Source organism: Lithobates pipiens, unplaced genomic scaffold (assembly GCF_037356315.1).
Source record: "Lithobates pipiens isolate NorthernLeopardFrog02 unplaced genomic scaffold, aLitPip1_a1.2 Scaffold_19, whole genome shotgun sequence".
Taxonomy (NCBI): Eukaryota; Metazoa; Chordata; class Amphibia; order Anura; family Ranidae; genus Lithobates; species Lithobates pipiens.
This window is the reverse complement of record NW_027507764.1, coordinates 554,052,464-554,070,143: the sequence shown is the minus strand read 5'-3', so window position 1 is coordinate 554,070,143 and position 17,680 is coordinate 554,052,464. Positions and strand designations below refer to the sequence as shown.

Genomic DNA, 17,680 nt, shown 5'->3' with positions numbered 1-17,680 from the left:
ATCCGACGGACAAAGTTTTAGAGCTGGGCTATAAAATTTTCCGACAACATGATCCGATCGGACTTTGTCCGATTGTGTGTAGAGAATTTCGATCGGACAAAGTGCCACGCATGCTCAGATCAAATTCCTAGACCAAAGCTATTGGCTACTAGACTGAGCGTAGTCCCGTCCTAACGAAATAACGTCGTCACGTTACCTACGATCAGATTTTCCGACAACTTTGTCCGACCGTGTATATGCAACACAAGTTTCTGACAAAATCCGACAGATTTTGTTGTCGGAATGTCCGACCGTGTGTACAAGGGCTAAGAGTCTCTTAATACTATCAATACTCCCAGCAGTCACCACCAATTGTGGAAGATCCTTATTGCCCTGACAGTGAACCCCCCCCCCCTTTGCAGTTTAAGGTTACACCACTTCTCCCCCAATCTTGATGTGTGGCCTCATGTCCTATTACACTCTTTGAAACTGAAACATTTTTTTCCTATGCTGGGATCGCCATGGAGGCATTTGTAAATCGCCATCATATCTCCTCTCAAGCGTCTTTTCTTTAGTGAGAATGAATTTAATGATTGCAGTCGTTTCTCGTAATTGAGGTCCTCCGGTCCCCTTATTAGTTTTGTTGCCCTTCTTTGGACTCTCCCCAGTTCCAGCACATCCCTTCTGAGGACTGGTGACCAGAACTGGACAGAATACTCCAGATGTGGTCTAACCAATATTTTATAAAGTGGTAGGATTATAGATTTACCCCTGTAGTATATCCCTTTTTCATGCATGCTAATATTCTGCCTGCTTTGGTAGCTGCAGCGTGGCATTGTATGCTGCTGCTCAATCTGTCATTTACTAGGACCCCCGGATCTTCTCTATCCTTGATTCCCCCATCGGTTGTTCTCCCCGTAGTGAGTAGTTTTCAATTATGTTTTCTGCCCCCAAGTGCATTATTCTAAGCAAAAAAAAAAAATGTTATCCAAAATCGTGCATCTCTAATGCCGCCTAAGCGTGTGCAGTTCTGCCACGATTGTTGTGCGATAAATTATTCTGCAATCATGGCAAAAAGCATCGCGCGAAGCCTGTTTCCAAAAAGAAACTCCTGTTCCTTTTCAGCAATAAGCTTCATGCGATGCAGTTTACTTGATTGCAGAGCAATGTATCGCATGACATTTGCAGCAGAACCGCATCCACGTTTAGATGCCATTGAAAATGAATGGAACCTGAACAAGCGTGGTGCGATGTCAGTTTTGCAGAGCGTTTCAAGAACGCAGGCACAATCACGGCAATCCTGCCAGCGATCGCAAATGCCAAGATGTGATCAAGGCCTAAACGTTACGTCTGGAAACCAGGCACCGCTCATCACCTGACCAATATCATCCGAACAGTAAAGCATGGCGGTGGCAGCATCATGCTGTGGGGGGTGTTTTTCAGCAGCAGGGACTGGGAGACTGGTCAGGGTTGAGGGAAAGATGAATGCAGCAATGTACAGAGACTTTGTCATTATCGGGTACTAAGTGCAGATTAATAAGAAAAAAAATGTATTAAAACAACTGAAGTATTAGTGGTCGCTCCACAGAGGCGCAGAACGGGAATGTAAACAAGGCAGATCTGATTCGGACAGGGAGGTAAAGAGATATTCTGGTTCTAGTAATCAGGAACAGCAATCTCTGTTCTTCCTGTCAGTCCATCCCCCACAGTTAGAAAACACTTGCAACTTAACCCTTTCAGCGTCCCTGATTTTAACCCCTTCCTTACCAGTGTCATTTATACAGTGATCAGTGCATTTTTTTTTTAGCACTGATCACTGTATTGGTGTCACTGGTCCCCAAAAAGTGCGACTTAAGCCCCGAACACACGATCAGCGTTTTCATCGGAAAAATCTTGGATGATTTTTCCAACAGAATTCTGCTCAAGCTTGACTTGCAAACACACGGTCACACAAAAGTTCTCTGAACGTTTGACCGTCAAGAACGCGGTGACGTACAACACTACGACGAGCCGAGAAAATTAAGTTCAATGCTTCCGAGTATGCGTCAAATTGTTTCCGAGCAGCGTAGGAATTTTGCTACAGATGATCGGAATTTCCGATTGGAACTTTTTCCGCCTGAAAAATGGAGAACCTGCTCTCAATCTTTTGCTGGTGGAAATTCCGCCAGCAAAAGTCCAATGGAGCATACACACGGTCGGAATTTCTGACCAAAAGCTCTCATCAGACTTTTGCTGACGTGATTTCTGATCGTCTGTACGGGGCTTCATACTTGTATTTGTCCGCCGCAGTCCCGCTAAAAATCGCTGACCACCGCTATTACCAGTAAAAACAATATAAAAAAAAAAAAAGTCCATAAATCTATTCCATAGTTTGTAGACACTATAACTTTTGCACAAACCAATCAATATACGCTTATTGCGAAATATGAAGAAGAATACAGATTGGCCTAAATTAATGAAGAAATTCGATTTTTTTATTTTTTTTTGATCAAATACCACCAAAAGAAAGCTCCATTTGTGGGGAAAAAAAGGACATTGATCTTATTTGGGTACAGTGTCGCACGACTGCGCAATTGATAAAGTAACTCAGTGCTGCATCTCATAAAATGGCCTGGTCATTAAGGAGGTAAAGCCTTTCGGGGCCTGAAGTGGCACTTAAACCCCCCTCCTGTCCAGACCAATTTTCAGTGCTGATACACTATGATTGACAATTGTGCGGTCATACAATACTGTACCCAAATTTTTATTTTTTCCCCACAAACAGAGCTTTTTTTGGTGGTATTCGATCACCTCTGCGTTTTTTTTAATTAAAAAAATTCAAAAAGATCAAATTTTAAAAATTATATATATATATATATATATATATATATATATATATATATATATATATATATAGTCATAAAATTTTGCAAACAGGTAATTTTTCTCCTTCGTTGATGTACGCTGATGAGGCGGCAGCGATGGGCACCAATTGCTTACACTGATAGGTGGCACTGATTGGCACCACTGGTGAGAATTGATAGGTGGCACTTGTGGGCATTGATAGGTGGCACTTGTGGGCACTGGCAGGTGGCAATAACAGGTGGCACTGGCAGGGGGTACTGATTGGCACAGATGAGGTGCCTGTGTTCCTTCCTCTAAGGGACCGATGTCCCTTTAACATAAGCCGGTGATTGGCTTTTTTTTCTCCTCACGCTGTCAGCGTGGGGCGAAAAAAAACAAAAAAAAGACAGACTACCAAGGTTTTGTTTACATCATGTGATCAGCTCTCATTGGCTGACAGCTGATCACATGGTAAGGGGCCAGGACCGGCCCCTTACTCGGGTCAGTGATCACTCAAGTCACGGTGATCACAGGGCACGCGCAGGGAGCGTGCACAGGGAGGACATCCTACGATGGCATCCCAGAAATTGAGGTTTTGCGCTGTAGCCATCATTCGGCTATGGCCCGGACCTCAAGTGGCTAAAGCAGAGTCCTACCCAAAAGTGGAACTTCTGCTTTAGGCTGGATTCACACCTATGCATTTTTAGTGCTTTTTGCAGAATTGCACTACAGTCCATTTAACATGGTTTCCTATGGAACACGTTCTGTAGTGCAAATGTGCAAAAAGCATTAAAAATGCATAGGTGTGAATCAAGCCTAAAGGCCTCCTTCCCAACACATGTTTATGAAACAGAGCTTTGGGGGGGGGTGCAGGTACCCAAATTTGACAGGTACCCGCTCCCACTTCCGTTCTGGACGCCTAAGCGACCGGAAATAGAAGCTCTCCCTCCCGAAGTCTTCTGGGACATATGACGGGTCAAAGAAGACTTCGGGATCAGTCACAGACCACAGCGCCGCTCATGCATGCACAGTGTGCACCTGGCTGTGAAGCCTGCAAAATGTCACAACCGGGTGCCCATAGTAGAGATGGCAGTGCCTCTGAGGGAAGACAAGGGGAGAGGGGAGAACATCGCTGGACCGTGGAACAGGCCAGTGTCTGTTTATTAAAAGTCAGCAGCTACACTTTTTGTAGCTGCGGACTTTGAACAAACAAATGTCTGGAACTCCGCTTTAACCTCTCCTAGAGAAACCCAATAATTATTTAATAGAACAGTTTTACCTGTGGAGTGCAGCTGCTGATGGGCCGTATCTCGTTGGTGAGAGGTGCCATAGACACCAACAGAGAATAGTTCTTATTTAATACTCGGCTGCAGGTTGCTGGGTCCAGACCCAAAAGGCTTTCACATCGTAAGAGGTCCAGTGGTAGGCCTGTTTATACAACAGAAGATCGTTACCATCATCCAAAACTGAAATCTTACTACTAGAGGTCACTGAACATCACCATTCATTGCACTATAGTACTAAACAGAACCTTTTCAATGCCAGAGCTGCGTTTGCGTTTTTTTTGCACACGTTTAAAAAAAAATATATAATTTTAGGCCTGAAGATTAGTTAAAAACCCCCCAAACATATTCGGAAAGCAGACACCCTGGAGAATAAAATGTTGGTAGTTTCCAATTTTTTATGTCGCACGACGTTTGTGCAATGATTTACCAAGTGCAAAATTTCAATTAAAAAAAAATACACTATTATTTTTAGGGCACACAGACACAATATATTGTCAAATTTTTGGATACATTTTATATATATATATATATATATATATATATATATATATATATATATATATATATAAAAAAAATAGGTCATGCTGATTAAATAGATGCCCAAAATGTCAACCTATAATTTGTACATGCCAGCAAACGAAGATGAACTTCAGTGCCCTATATTTTCCATAGGAGACACATTCAAATTTCATACAGGTCATCAGTTTAGAGTTAATAGTGAATATTGGCCCTAACATTTTTGTTCTCACTCCTGCATAGAAATATAAATATGTATCGCGTATCGCAAGCGTCAGTTTCGTAAGCAGGCACCCTCAGAGGTTGTATTTACATCTGAGTATGCACGTAACATGGGGGTGGGGCAGGCTAAATATTTTTGGCGGTTTTTAAGTGCTTGGGTGTAACTTTTTGACTTTCACTTAAACATTATTTATATCACTTAGGGACAATGTACCGTATATACTCGAGTATAGGCCGACCCGAATATAAGCCGAGGCCCCCAATTTACCCCCAAAAAAACTGGCAAACTTATTGACTCGTGTATAAGCCGAGGGTGAGACATGCCTGTCCATCCCTGTGTGTGTGTCCGTCCATCCCTGTGTGTCCGTCCATCCCTGTGTGTCCGTCCATCCCTGTGTGTCCGTCCATCCATCCCTGTGTGTGTGTGTGTCCATCCATCCATCCATCCCTGTGTGTGTGTGTCTCCATCCATCCATCCATCCATCCCTGTGTGTGTGTGTCTCCATCCATCCATCCATCCATCCATCCCTGTGTGTGTGTGTCTCCATCCATCCATCCATCCATCCCTGTGTGTGTCTCCATCCATGTGTGTGTGTGTGTGTGTGTGTGTGTGTGTGTGTGTGTGTGTGTGTGTGTGTGTGTGTGTGTCCAGCCTACCTTTGTCCCGAGCCTCCGTCCCGTGCCTTGCCTCCTTGCCTCCGTCCCTTGCCTCCTTGCATCCGTCCCGTGTCGTGCCTTGCCTTGCCCCCGTCCCGTCCCGTCCCGTGCCGTGCCGTCCCGTGCCCTCTTCGTCGGCGGCCATTGTAAAGTTCAAAAGCTGCGCCGCCGCCTTCGCCTGTGATAGGCGGAACACTGAATTTCCCAGCAGCCTGTGTTCCGCCTATCACAGACGTCGTATCATCCTCGTCCGTAGTACGAGGATGATACGACGTCCGTGATAGGCGGAACACAGGCTGCTGGGAAATTCAGTGTTCCGCCTATCACAGGCGAAGGCGGAGCCGGAGGCGCGGCTTTTGAATAGAATGGCCGCTGTCTGTCTGCTCGACACGCTGATCGAGCGGGCAGACAGCGATGACTCGAGTATAAGCCGAGGGGGGCACTTTCAGCCTCAAAAAAGAGGCTGAAAATCTCGGCTTATACTCGAGTATATACGGTATATATATATTTTTAAGACAGGATTCTTTAATGAGAAATCAGGGGTCTTTTAGACTCATGATATCACACCTGTGCTCCATTAGGTTCTTTTCTGGCTGTGAGGCCCAGGGAAACAGACAGACAGAGAAGCAAACAGAAACTGGGAGGTAACATTTAACACGTTGCTTCTGGGTTCATACTAGCTAGGGGAGATTAGTGAATGGTTGTTCACTGGTCTCCCTCTCCTTCACCCAACCACATTCACCATGTGGGTCCCAGGTCTGCAGGTGATACCAGTGGGGCCTGGGAAGTGGGCCAGGGGGGAAAGGGCAAGGGGGGAAAGGAGGGGAAGGGCAAGGGGAGAAAGGAGGGGAAGGGGAGGGGAGAAAGGAGGGGGAGGGGAGAAAGGAGGGGAAGGGGAGAAAGGAGGGGAAGGGGAGGGGAGAAAGGGGGGGGAGGGGAGAAAGGAGGGGAAGGGGAGAAAGGAGGGGAAGGGGAGAAAGGAGGGGAAGGGGAGAAAGGAGGGGAAGGGGAGAAAGGAGGGGAGAAAGGAGGGGAAGGTGAAGGGAGGGTCACAGAAAGTTATCAGGCCGCTGTACAGCCACCCTATCACTTTCATTAGAAAATCAACAGTCAGCATGTGGAGTGTACACAGACTTGTGTAAACCCCCACCCCCCACTGCTACCACTGTAAGACATACAGCGGTGGCAGTAAAAGGGTTAATGTTGTGAATGAAATTGCCTACAGTGAGGGGAAAAAAGTAATTGACCCCCTGCTGATTTTGTACATTTGCCCACTGACACAGAAATAATCAGTCTATAATTTTAATGGTAGGTTTATTTTAACAGTGAGATACAGAACAAAAATCTCCAGAAAAATGCGTTTAAAAAAAAAGTTATAAATTGATTTGCATTTTAATGAGTGAAATAAGTATTTGATCCCCTATCAATCAGCAAGATTTCTGCCTCCCAGGTGTCTTCTATACAGGTAACAAGCTGAGTTTAGGAGCACTCGTAATCTCAGCTTGTTACCTGTATAAATGACACCTGTCCACAGAAGCAATGAATCAGATTCCAATCTCTCCACCATGGCCAGTACCAAAGAGCTGTCTAAGAATATCATGGACAAGACTGTAGACCTACACAAGGCTGGAATGGGCTACAAGACCATCGCCAAGCAGCCTGGTGAGAGGGTGACAACAGTTGGTGCGATCATTCACAAATGGAAGAAACACAAAATAACTTAAATCTCTCTCGGTCTGGGGCTCCCTGCAAGATCTCATCTCATGGAGTTTTAATGATCATGAGAATGGTGAGAAATCAGCCCAGAACTACACAGGAGAATCTTGTCAATGATGTCAAGGCAGCTGGGACCAGTCACCAAGAAAACAATTGGAAACACACTATGTCATGAACAAATTAAATCCTGCAGTGCCCGCATGGTCCCCCTGCTCATAAAGCTCTGTAAGTGCCCATCTGAAGTTTGCTTATGAACATTTGAATGATTCAGAGGAGAACTGGGTGAAAGTGTTGTGGTCAGATGACACCAAAATCAAGCTCTTTCATATCAACTCAACTTGTGTTTGGAGGAGGAGGAGGAGGAATGCTGCCTATGACCCCAAGAATACCATCCCCATTGCCAAACATGGAGGTGGAAACATTATGCTTTGGGGGTGTTTATGACAGGCCCTCGTAATCAACAGGACTATGGCCGCTGTAAATGCTTTCTTTGTCCAGAACCAGCACTATCCAAGACCCCTTAGCTCACTCAGTCATTAGCCGTAACTCAATGTAGGGTGAAAAACCTCAAACTGTTTATTCAAATACAGGAACACAGGTATACACTCAGGGAACAACTCCCCCCCCCCCCTATGATTCAGGCCGGGGTAAACTGTCCTATCCAATCAATAGGGAGAGTTGTTGGAGGAATTCGCCCCCCCTCCCCTCTCCATCCTCCCCCCAGTCCACATGCCAAGAACACAAATACAAAACATCCATCCCAGAATACATTTCTCCTAAGGCAGACAGACACAACAGAACAATGGGACACAGCCACACCCCAAATGATCCCAGAAAACGGTACACAACAGCATGACAATATTCCAGTGTGGCTGTACAGTGAGTCTGAATAGCACAGATCAGACCTGTCACCCTGTTCCCCCAATAGACACAGGCTAATTTACACATAGGAGGGGCTGGGGGAGCTGGATACGGAGTTTCCAGAGTTCTCCAAGGTAAGCTGGGTTCCACAAGCCCCCTACCCATAGTGACTCCCGTCAGTGTTTTTCTTAAAGGGGACAGGATAACTTCACCGTAAAGGGAAGATGGGCGGGGTCATGTACCATCAAATCTTGGGTGAGAACATCCTTCCTTCAGCCAGGGCATTGAAAACGGGTAATGGATGGGTATTCCAGCATGACAAAGACCCAAAACACGCGGCCAAGGCAGCAAAGATGTGGCTCAAGAAAAAGCACATTAATGTCCTGGAGTGGCCTAGACAGTCTCCAGACCTTAATCCCAGTGAAAATATGTGGAGGGTGTGGAGGAAAATTATTACCAAACGTCAGTCTCGAAAACTTTAATGACTTGGAGAGGATCTGCAAAGAGGAGTGGGACAAAATCCCTCCTGAGATGTGGGCAAACCTGGTGGCCAACTACAAGAAATGTCTGACCTCTGTGATTGCCAACAAGGGTTTTTGCCACCAAGTACTATGTCATGTTTTGCGAAGGGGTCAAATACTTATTTCACTCATTAAAATGCAAATCAATTTATAACTTTTTAGAAAATGCGTTTTTCTGGATATTTTTCTTGTTATTCCGTCTCTCACTGTTAAAATAAACCGACCATTAAAATTATAGACTGATCATTTCTTTGTCAATGGGCAAATGTACTAAATCAGCAGGGGATCAAATACAGTACTTTTTTTTTCCCTCACTGTATTATTTCTGGAACGTGCATCACTGAGTTCCAACTTAGAAAGATGACTGGTGAATAATTCTTAAAGCAGAACAACTTGATAAAAAATGATGTTCTATGGAAAGGAACATACATTCCACAGTAATAATTATGCTACCAAAATGAGTGTGTGCTGTAAATCGCTTCCAGCATTGTTCCGGTTTCTTCTTGCTGGAGGCTGCCATTTTGCTGAAGCCCAGAGACCCTGAACAGCAGTAAATCATAAAGTGGAACTAAAATTGATTAAAAGTTTAAAAAAAAAACTGTTAGATTTCTGGAATGCCATAATTGCTAACTGTTACATTTGCTTGTGTCCTCAACCAAACTGTCAAACTATCAAATGGCTGGTGTCATAACTGATCACATGTACAGCAACATGGCAGTTGCAGATCAAACAGGAGCAGCTTCCTTGGCTGTAAAGGATAGGTGGGTTTAATTCCACTTTAAGGCTGTCTGCAGATAGACCTCTACAAACAAAGCAGTGCCTAAAAATAGAGAGCAACTGAGCATGTGCAGAGAAGGGCGAGACTGGATATTACTGGATTTTAAACATATACAGTGGGTATATAAAATAATATGACCACGACACCTTTCCATGTGGCCTCGGAATCTTCAAGGTACATTTCAGGTGGTCAGATTAGACTAAAATTTTATGATTTGGCCTCAACACCAAACAATGTCTGGTGGAAATCAAATACAGCTCACCATCCAAATAACACCATTCCAACAGTAAAGCATGGCGGTGGCAACATCCTGTTATGGGGGTGTTTCACAACAGCAGGGACTGGAGTACTTGTCAGGATAGAAGGAAAAATGGATGGGGCAAAATACCATCAAATTCTTGAGGAAAATCTGCTGCCCTCTGCCATAAAGTTGTCAATGGGAAGGTGGTTTACCTTCCAACATGACAAAGACCCAAATCACACAGCAAAAATGAGCATACAGTGGTTGAAGGAGAAAAAGGTGAATGTCCTTGCATGGCCTAGTCAGAGCCCAGACTTAAACCTCATTGAAAATCTGTGGAATGACTTGAAGACTGCAGTGGTCACCATCACATTTAACTGAACTTGAGCAATTCTGCAAAGAAGAGTGGGCAAAAATTGCAAAGTCTAGATGTGAAAAGTTAGTAGAGACAAATTCCAACAGACCAAAGGCTGTGATTAAAGCACATGTTGGTGTTATATCTTACACTAGGATGTTATAAGTTGCACTTGTAAACATTGCTGGATAAAACAAAAATGTGTCTGTCTTCATTTCAGGCTGCAAAGCAAAAAAAGTGATTTTAAAAGTGGTGATTCTTTTCTATACCCACTGTAGGTGCTTATTTTTTATGTTTTACATACATTGCTATACCTGTATAAGGGGGCAGCCCGAAGTCATCTATCAGGACTTTAATCTTCTAACTAAAGTTCCAATTTAACCACTTAAGCTCCGGACCAATTTGCAGCCAAAGGACCAGGCCCCTTTTTGCGATTCGGCACGGCGTCGCTTTAACTGACAATTGCGCGGTCATGCGACGTGCCTCCCAAACAAAATTGGCGTCCTTTTTTTCCCCACAAATAGAGCTTTCTTTTGGTGGTATTTGATCACCTCTGCGGTTTTTATTTTTTGCGCTATAAACAAAAATAGAGCGACAATTTTGAAAAAAATGCAATATTTTTTACTTTTTGCTATAATAAATATCCCCAAAAATATATATAAAAAAAACCTTTTTTCCCCTCAGTTTAGGCCGATACGTATTCTTCTACATATTTTTGGTAAAAAAAAAAAAAAAAAATCGCAATTAGCGATTATTGATTGGTTTGCGCAAAAGTTTTAGCGTTTACAAAATAGGGGATAGTTTTATAGCATTTTTGTTAATATTTTTTTTTTTACTAGTAATGGCAGCGGTCAGCGATTTTTATTGTGACTGCGACAGTATGGCGGACACATCGGACATTTTTGACACATTTTTGGGACCATTGTCAGATATACAGAAATCAATGCTATTTAAATGCATTGATTCCTGTGTAAATGACACGGGCAGTGAAGGAGTTAACCACTAGGGGGCAGTGTAGTGTTATGTATGACGTTATGCGTTTTTTTTTTATCGTAGGGGGGCTTGGCCTGGCATGCAACGTCACTGATCGTCCTTCCCTATAAAAGGGAATAGACGATCGGTGACAGCCACGCAGGGAAGCACAGGGAGAGGTTTGTTTACACAGACCTCTCCTCATTCTTCAGCTCTGTGACCCGATTGCGGGACACCAGCGGCGATCGGGTCCTCTGGTCCCGCGGCCACGGTCACGGAGCTCAGGACCGGGTCGGGAGCGCGCCGCCGTCGGCGCGCTCCCGACCCACAGCTGGGCACTAAAAGAATCACGTACATCTACGTGATTGTGCCATTCTGCCGACGTACATCGGCATGAGGAGGTCCTTAAGTGGTTAATACAGGATATTATTGTAATGTCCCTAACTTTACGTTATGTGTAATGTGGATGGAGGAATTAGTCAGTTTCTATCATTCAGCCCAGGGAGTCAGCTTAGTCACTTGCCTACTAGACCAATTCTAACATTTCTCTCCCACATGTAAAAATCATCAGGACACTTTATCTCGCACGGTATTTGTGCAGCAATTTTTCAAACGCATTTTTTTCCCCCATTACAAAAAACAAAAAAACAAAAAAAACACACAATACAGTAAAGTTAGCCCAATGTTTTTGCATAATGTGAAAAATTATGTTACGCTGACTAAATAGATGCCAAACATGTCATGCTTCAAAACTGCACATGCTCGTGGAATGGCGCCAAACTTCAGTACTTAACCACTTCCCACCCGGCCAATGTATATATACGGCGGGTGGGAGCCGCCTGCTCCTGATAGGACGTTCAGGAACGTCATTCAGGAGCAGCGGGATCGCGCGCGCGCGCGCCCGCGCAGCGGCGCGATACCGATGTGCTCGTGTCACCCGGACACGGCACATCTCAGATCGGCAGGAGGGCTCTGTGATTGGCCCTCCTGATCACATGACGGCCGTGTCCAATCACGGCCGTCATGTGATGTAAACAAACAGCCGGTTGCTAGGCAATCGGCTCTCCTCTCCTCACACGGAAGTCACCGCTGAGAAGAGGAGAGCAGAACGCTGCAGCCGGCTGATGATCAGTGAGTATGGGCTGCTTTTCACAGCTTTTTACTCACTGATCATCAGTGTAGTGTAAACACACAACACACCACACAGTGAAAACACAGTCCCCACATATGTCCCCAAAACACACATGTCCCCAAAACATACATGTCCCCAAATAATAAAAACACATGTCCCTAATAATAAAAACATGTCCCCCACATATGTCCCACTAAAATCACATGTCCCAATGATTATCTGCACACATATGTACGTGATCACCTGCACACATATGTACATGATCATTTGCGTACATATGTCCGTGATCACACAAACCAATTATTATACACTTAACGGAATTTTTTTTACCAAAAACATGTAGCAGAATACATTTTGGCCTAAATTTATGACAAAATTTGATTTTATTGGATTTCTTTTCAAATAGAAAAAAGAAAATATTGTTTTTTTCCCAAATTTCCGCTTTTTTTGCGCTTATATCGCAAAAAAAAAAAAACGGAGTCGTGAATAAATAACACCAAAATAAAGCTCTATTTGTGCGAACAAAATGATAACAATTTCATTTGGGTACAGTGTAGCATGACCGCGCAATTGTCACTGAAAGCGCTAGAGCGCTGAAAGCTGAAAATTGGGCTGGGAAGGAAGGGGGTGAAAGTGCCCTGTATTGAAGTGGTTAAAAAATCGCCATAGGCTACACTTTACATTTTTTTTTTTTTTTACATGTTACATGTTTTGAGTTACAGAGGAGGTCTAGTGCTAGAGTTATTGCTCCAATGTTCGCGGCGATACCTCATGTCTGGTTTGGACATCGTTTACATATGTGGGCGCGACTTGCTTATGCATTCGCTTCTGCGAGCGATCATGCGGGGACAGGGGCACTTTAAAAAAAAAATTTGGTCACTTTTATTCCTACTACAAGGAATGTAAACATCCCTTGTAATAGGAATAGTGTATGTCAGGTCCTTTTTACAGTGAGATATGGGGTCAATAAGTCCCAGATCTCAACACTAGGCTAAGAAGCCTGAAATAAAAAAAAAAAAAAAAAAAAAAAAAAAAAAAAGGATCCTGGCTACCCAGCCGAGGCAGCTGCAGTTTTTAAAATGCAGAGGCCGGGCGTGACGTCATAACATCGTGCCTGGCCTCTGAGCGATCATAGAGACTAAGGTCAACATCTGATGCCTGTCGGTTTCTTCTCCGGTTCGCCGATCCGGGAGAAGCACCGGAGGGCGGCGGGAGGGTTCTTATGGTGAAAAAGAATCGCCGGCGCTAAAAGAAGATATCTGACTGATGCCTGTAACTGCAAACATCATTCAGATATCACCGATCAAAGTCGACGACATCATATGACGTTGGGCGGGAAGCAGTTAAAGTGATTGTTAACCCTCTTATATAACTTTACATAATCCTGCTGGTTCCCTAATGACAGCTGCTCCTGTTTCTGTGTTTTATTTTTTAAAAAAAAAGCCTCCTTTACCGGATTTCAGAGCTGTTCCTTGCAACCACATCACCGGCCATCTCTCGCCTCTGCCAGGCTGACAGATGCAGTGGGCAGAGCAGAGATTCTCCTGCTGACGTTAGCCGGGATGTGAGGAGGAGAGAGAGTCTGCCAATCACGTGATCGCAGGGAGCCGCTCTGAAACCCGGTAAAGGAAGCATTTTTTTTAAATAAAACCCAGAAACAGGAGCAGCTGTCATTAGGGAACCAGCAGGATTATATACATTTTAAACAGTTACGAGAGCATGAGGAGCGGAGGGGGCAGGAACTGACACAGGGGCAGACAGGCAGGGAGGGGATGGGTGAGGAGGACACAGGAGCAGAGGAGGACAGAGGAGAGAGTGGATGACGGAGGCACGTAAACTGACCACGGTGTCAGGGCTCACCAGCCATGATGAACTGTGGTCAGTTTATAGGGGGAGGGCAGAAACTGGCAGGATCAGCCATATATTTCAGGTGTTACAGGGGGGGGGGGGGGGGGCAAAATGACACAGCACAAGCACTATACTGTATACAATTCTTTAAAGGAGCAGGATATATATATATATTTTTTTTTTTTGGGGTTAACAAACGCTTTAAGAATAGGAAAAGTGCAAAAACTCCAGTGCATTTTTCTCTGACTTTATAATTACTACAAGACTTGTAAAGGCATACACACAGCAAAATACCATTACTGCACACAACATAGAATACATATTTCTCCAGCTTTAGGAATTACATTTTCAGAGAGTCTTGGAAAAAAACAAAAAAATAAACAAAACAAAAAAGACCCATCTGTAAGCAACCTTCAAAAGAAGAGCCATTATATTCACCTCAATGTCAGCCTGTCTCCCACCCTCCCTCCGTTTCAGCACTGCAGCTCCTGCCAGCTAATTCGGCATTTGACCTGACACTTTAGACCCCTGAATTCACTGCCCTACTCTGTGGCTCCATTTTCCAACCCCTACATCACTATGAGGATAAGGGATATGTCACCAGCACAGGTCAGGCAGGTCACATGCCTGAAGAAGGGGTCCTGCACGGATGCAAAGCGTCACAACTCTATGCTGGGATGAGATTGCTTCAATAAACTTCTAGACGCTATTTTAAAGATCCCGTGTGATAGGAACATATCCCTTAACCCTGTGTCAGTACGGTTCCCAGCCGGTGGACACTAAAGCATCCAATTACCATATGGCCATTTCCAGGAATGTGCGTGTTGGGAATATTTTACTGGACTACATCACTAAAAGACTTGACAGGGATGTACTGCAGGCCTGAGGAAGGAGCAAAGACAGACCACCAAAGTGGTTAGTATACCACCTCGTCTATTGCAGCACAGTGTGGGAACAATGATTTTTCTGCTCTTCTTTCAGACTTTATTTTTTTTAAATACATGTACAAAGAGAACGCTATAATTAAAGCGAGAGTCTGCCGGGACTCCGCGTTTTTTTTTTTTTTTTTTTTTAAAAGCCAGCAGCTACAAATACTGCAGCTGCTGACTTTTAAAATAGTGACACTTACCTGTCCAGCGCGCCCGCGATGTCGGCACCCGAAGCCGATCTCTCGATCGTCTCTCGGGTGCTGCCGCCGCCATCTTGGGTATGGGAATCAGGAAGTGGAGCCGTTCGGCTTCATTTCCCGGTTCCCTATTGCGCATGCGCGAGTCGCGCTGCGCAATAAGGATGGACCCGCTGCCTCTGGGATCTGTGTGTTTCCCAGCAGGCAGCGGGGGACTTTCGGAAAGGGGCGTAATCTACGCCCCTTTCCGCACAGAGCTATCCCGGAAGTGGGTGCAGATACCTGTACTGTACAGGTACCTGCAACCCCCTCCCCCCTGAAAGGTGCCAATTGTGGCGCCGGAGGGGGGGAGGGTTCCGATGAGCGGAAGGTCCACTTTAGGGTGGACCTCCGCTTTAAGCATTGTGTAGCATGAAATGCATAACACATTTTATCAGTTCTGTCTGTGCATGCCATCTTTCAAATAAAGACTGAAAGAACAACAATAATTCTAGAGTTCAATAATTTACACAGGAACAAGAACTGCACCCCAGATTCTGTACAGGCTCAAGCCGGGCATATATGGATTGAAATTCAGCTGGTTCAGTAGGGACTGGCCGAGATTCGATTTATATATGGACAGTCTGATTGTACCAAAGGTGATCCATCGATAGACTTGGGTACAACCAGCCTGTTGGATTTATATAGCTGCTAACAGTAATCATTGTATTCTGCCAGCCGTTAAGGCTCCTCGTGCTTTGTCCGCAGTCAGAACTATAATGCTGCGGGAGGAATTTCCCCATTAACAGACTGTTTTGATGAGGGAATCGAGCAATTTACTTTCCTTTCACCCGGAAGGATGGTGGAAGGAAATAAAATCAAATCATCCTTGGGTTGTTTAGGACTGGATTTGCCTGAAGCATTGATCACTGGCTTATCTTCATAGATTTATGTACCTGCAGCAGCTTGGTCTGGTTGTGCAAGAAGCTCCTTGTTGTGCCGCAGGAAGAGGATGGTGTTCCGGAGTGTGAGCGCATGATCAAAGTACCTCTGAGCTTCTCCTTCCCCTGTGCTTTGTACCTAGGCAAAAAACAGACAGACAATGTTTCCATCATGAAAAAAAAATAAAATCAGGGTTGCACAGATACCACTTTTTTAAGACCAAGTAGAAGACCAAGTGCTCACCGATACCAATTACCTTATACTTTTTTTTTAATGTCATGTGACAGCGGCACTAATATGCAGCACTGATGAGGTGTGGACTGTGTCAGTAGTGTTTTATTTACACTTTTATTTTTTACAATTTATATACCATATTTATGGGCGTATAATAGGCACCTTCATTTTAAGAGGGGAGTTTCAGGAAAAATGTTTTTTTTTTTTACATAAACAACTTTGAATTAAAATAAGGGTCAGTGCCCATCAATGCAGCCTGATTAGTGCCCTTCTGCAGCCTCTTCTCTCATCGATGCAACCTGAACAATGCCCATCTGAAGCCTGATCAATGCCCATCTGCAACCAATCTCATCAATGCAGCCTGATCAATGCCCATTTTTAGCCTCAAGGCTCATCTGCAGCATCTTTTATCAATGCAGCCTGAACAGTACAGGAAATCACCGAACCGTCATCTCCTGTTTACTTGGCTCTCAGTCGGCAGTCACACACACACACACACACACACACAGTCCCGCCCTCCACCATCGGCATTGGACCAGCTCCTGTGATAGGCAGAACACTAGACCAATGCCAGTGACAGAAGGTGGGACTGTGTGTGGTGTGAGAGCCAAGTTAGAGCCGGGTAAACAGGAGATGGTGGCTCTGAATTCCGGCGGTGCTCGTCCACCTCTATCCCCTCTGAGGTACACTTATTCGTGATTTGCCCCCTATTTTCAGGGGAAAAAAGTGTGTGTTATACATCGATAAATTTTCAAAGTATTTTTTGTTATTTTTTTTTACAATTATTTCTTTTTTGGGGGGTGGGGGACGGTGTCAGTGTTTTTTTTTATTTTATATTTTTTTAAAAAAAAGGTTTTTATTTGCCAAATGTACATACATGTCAGGTACAAAGCATAACATTGAAATACAGTATATTCCATGGATGTAAGGTGTTCACTGCTAATCCATTTAAGAGCGATGAGCTTTCTAACATAATAAAATAGTAGCATTAATAGTAGTCTTGTATTATTACTCATAACTTCATCCTATAATTCCCAGTATTTCATTTTATAGGTATTATTTTTAAAATCTAACCTTTAAATATTTATAAATTACAATTCTTTCTTTCTTTTTTTTTTTTTTTATAAGCCCTGTTGGTAGGGGCCTTGGCAAGATTTAGACCCCTGATATTTCCCCTTTGAGACAGGGAAAGGGACTGAGGACACAGATTCCTCAGTGCCTTTCTCAGCAGCCTCAGCTGCACTGAAAATGAATGGAAACACAGTTTACAATGCTCAGTGAGAGAGAGCGAGCGTGAGAAAGGAGGACGACAACAGGGGGAGACAGAGAGGGGGGAGAGAGAGAGAGGGCAACACCGGACAGCGAAAGAGGGCACCGGAGAGAGAGAGGACACCCGGGGGGGGGGGGGGGGGGAGAAGAGGAGGAAACTGGAGACAGAGAGAGAGACAGAGAGAGAGACAGAGAGAGAGACAGAGAGAGAGGGGGGGTAATG

At 44.3% G+C, this 17,680-nt stretch overlaps 1 protein-coding gene across 2 annotated transcripts in view; it reads right to left on the bottom strand.

The window, feature by feature from the left end:
- The window catches only part of FAM91A1 (family with sequence similarity 91 member A1), a 109,499-nt gene that overhangs the window by 24,931 nt on the left and 66,888 nt on the right, over nucleotides 1-17,680 (bottom strand). For both annotated transcript variants that reach the window (XM_077493302.1, XM_077493303.1), the window contains exons 15-16: nucleotides 15,969-16,092; nucleotides 4,082-4,230 (exon numbers count right to left, since the gene is read on the bottom strand). In XM_077493302.1, the coding sequence (XP_077349428.1) occupies nucleotides 4,082-4,230; nucleotides 15,969-16,092 (273 nt within the window). The remainder of the gene's footprint in view (nucleotides 1-4,081; nucleotides 4,231-15,968; nucleotides 16,093-17,680) is intronic.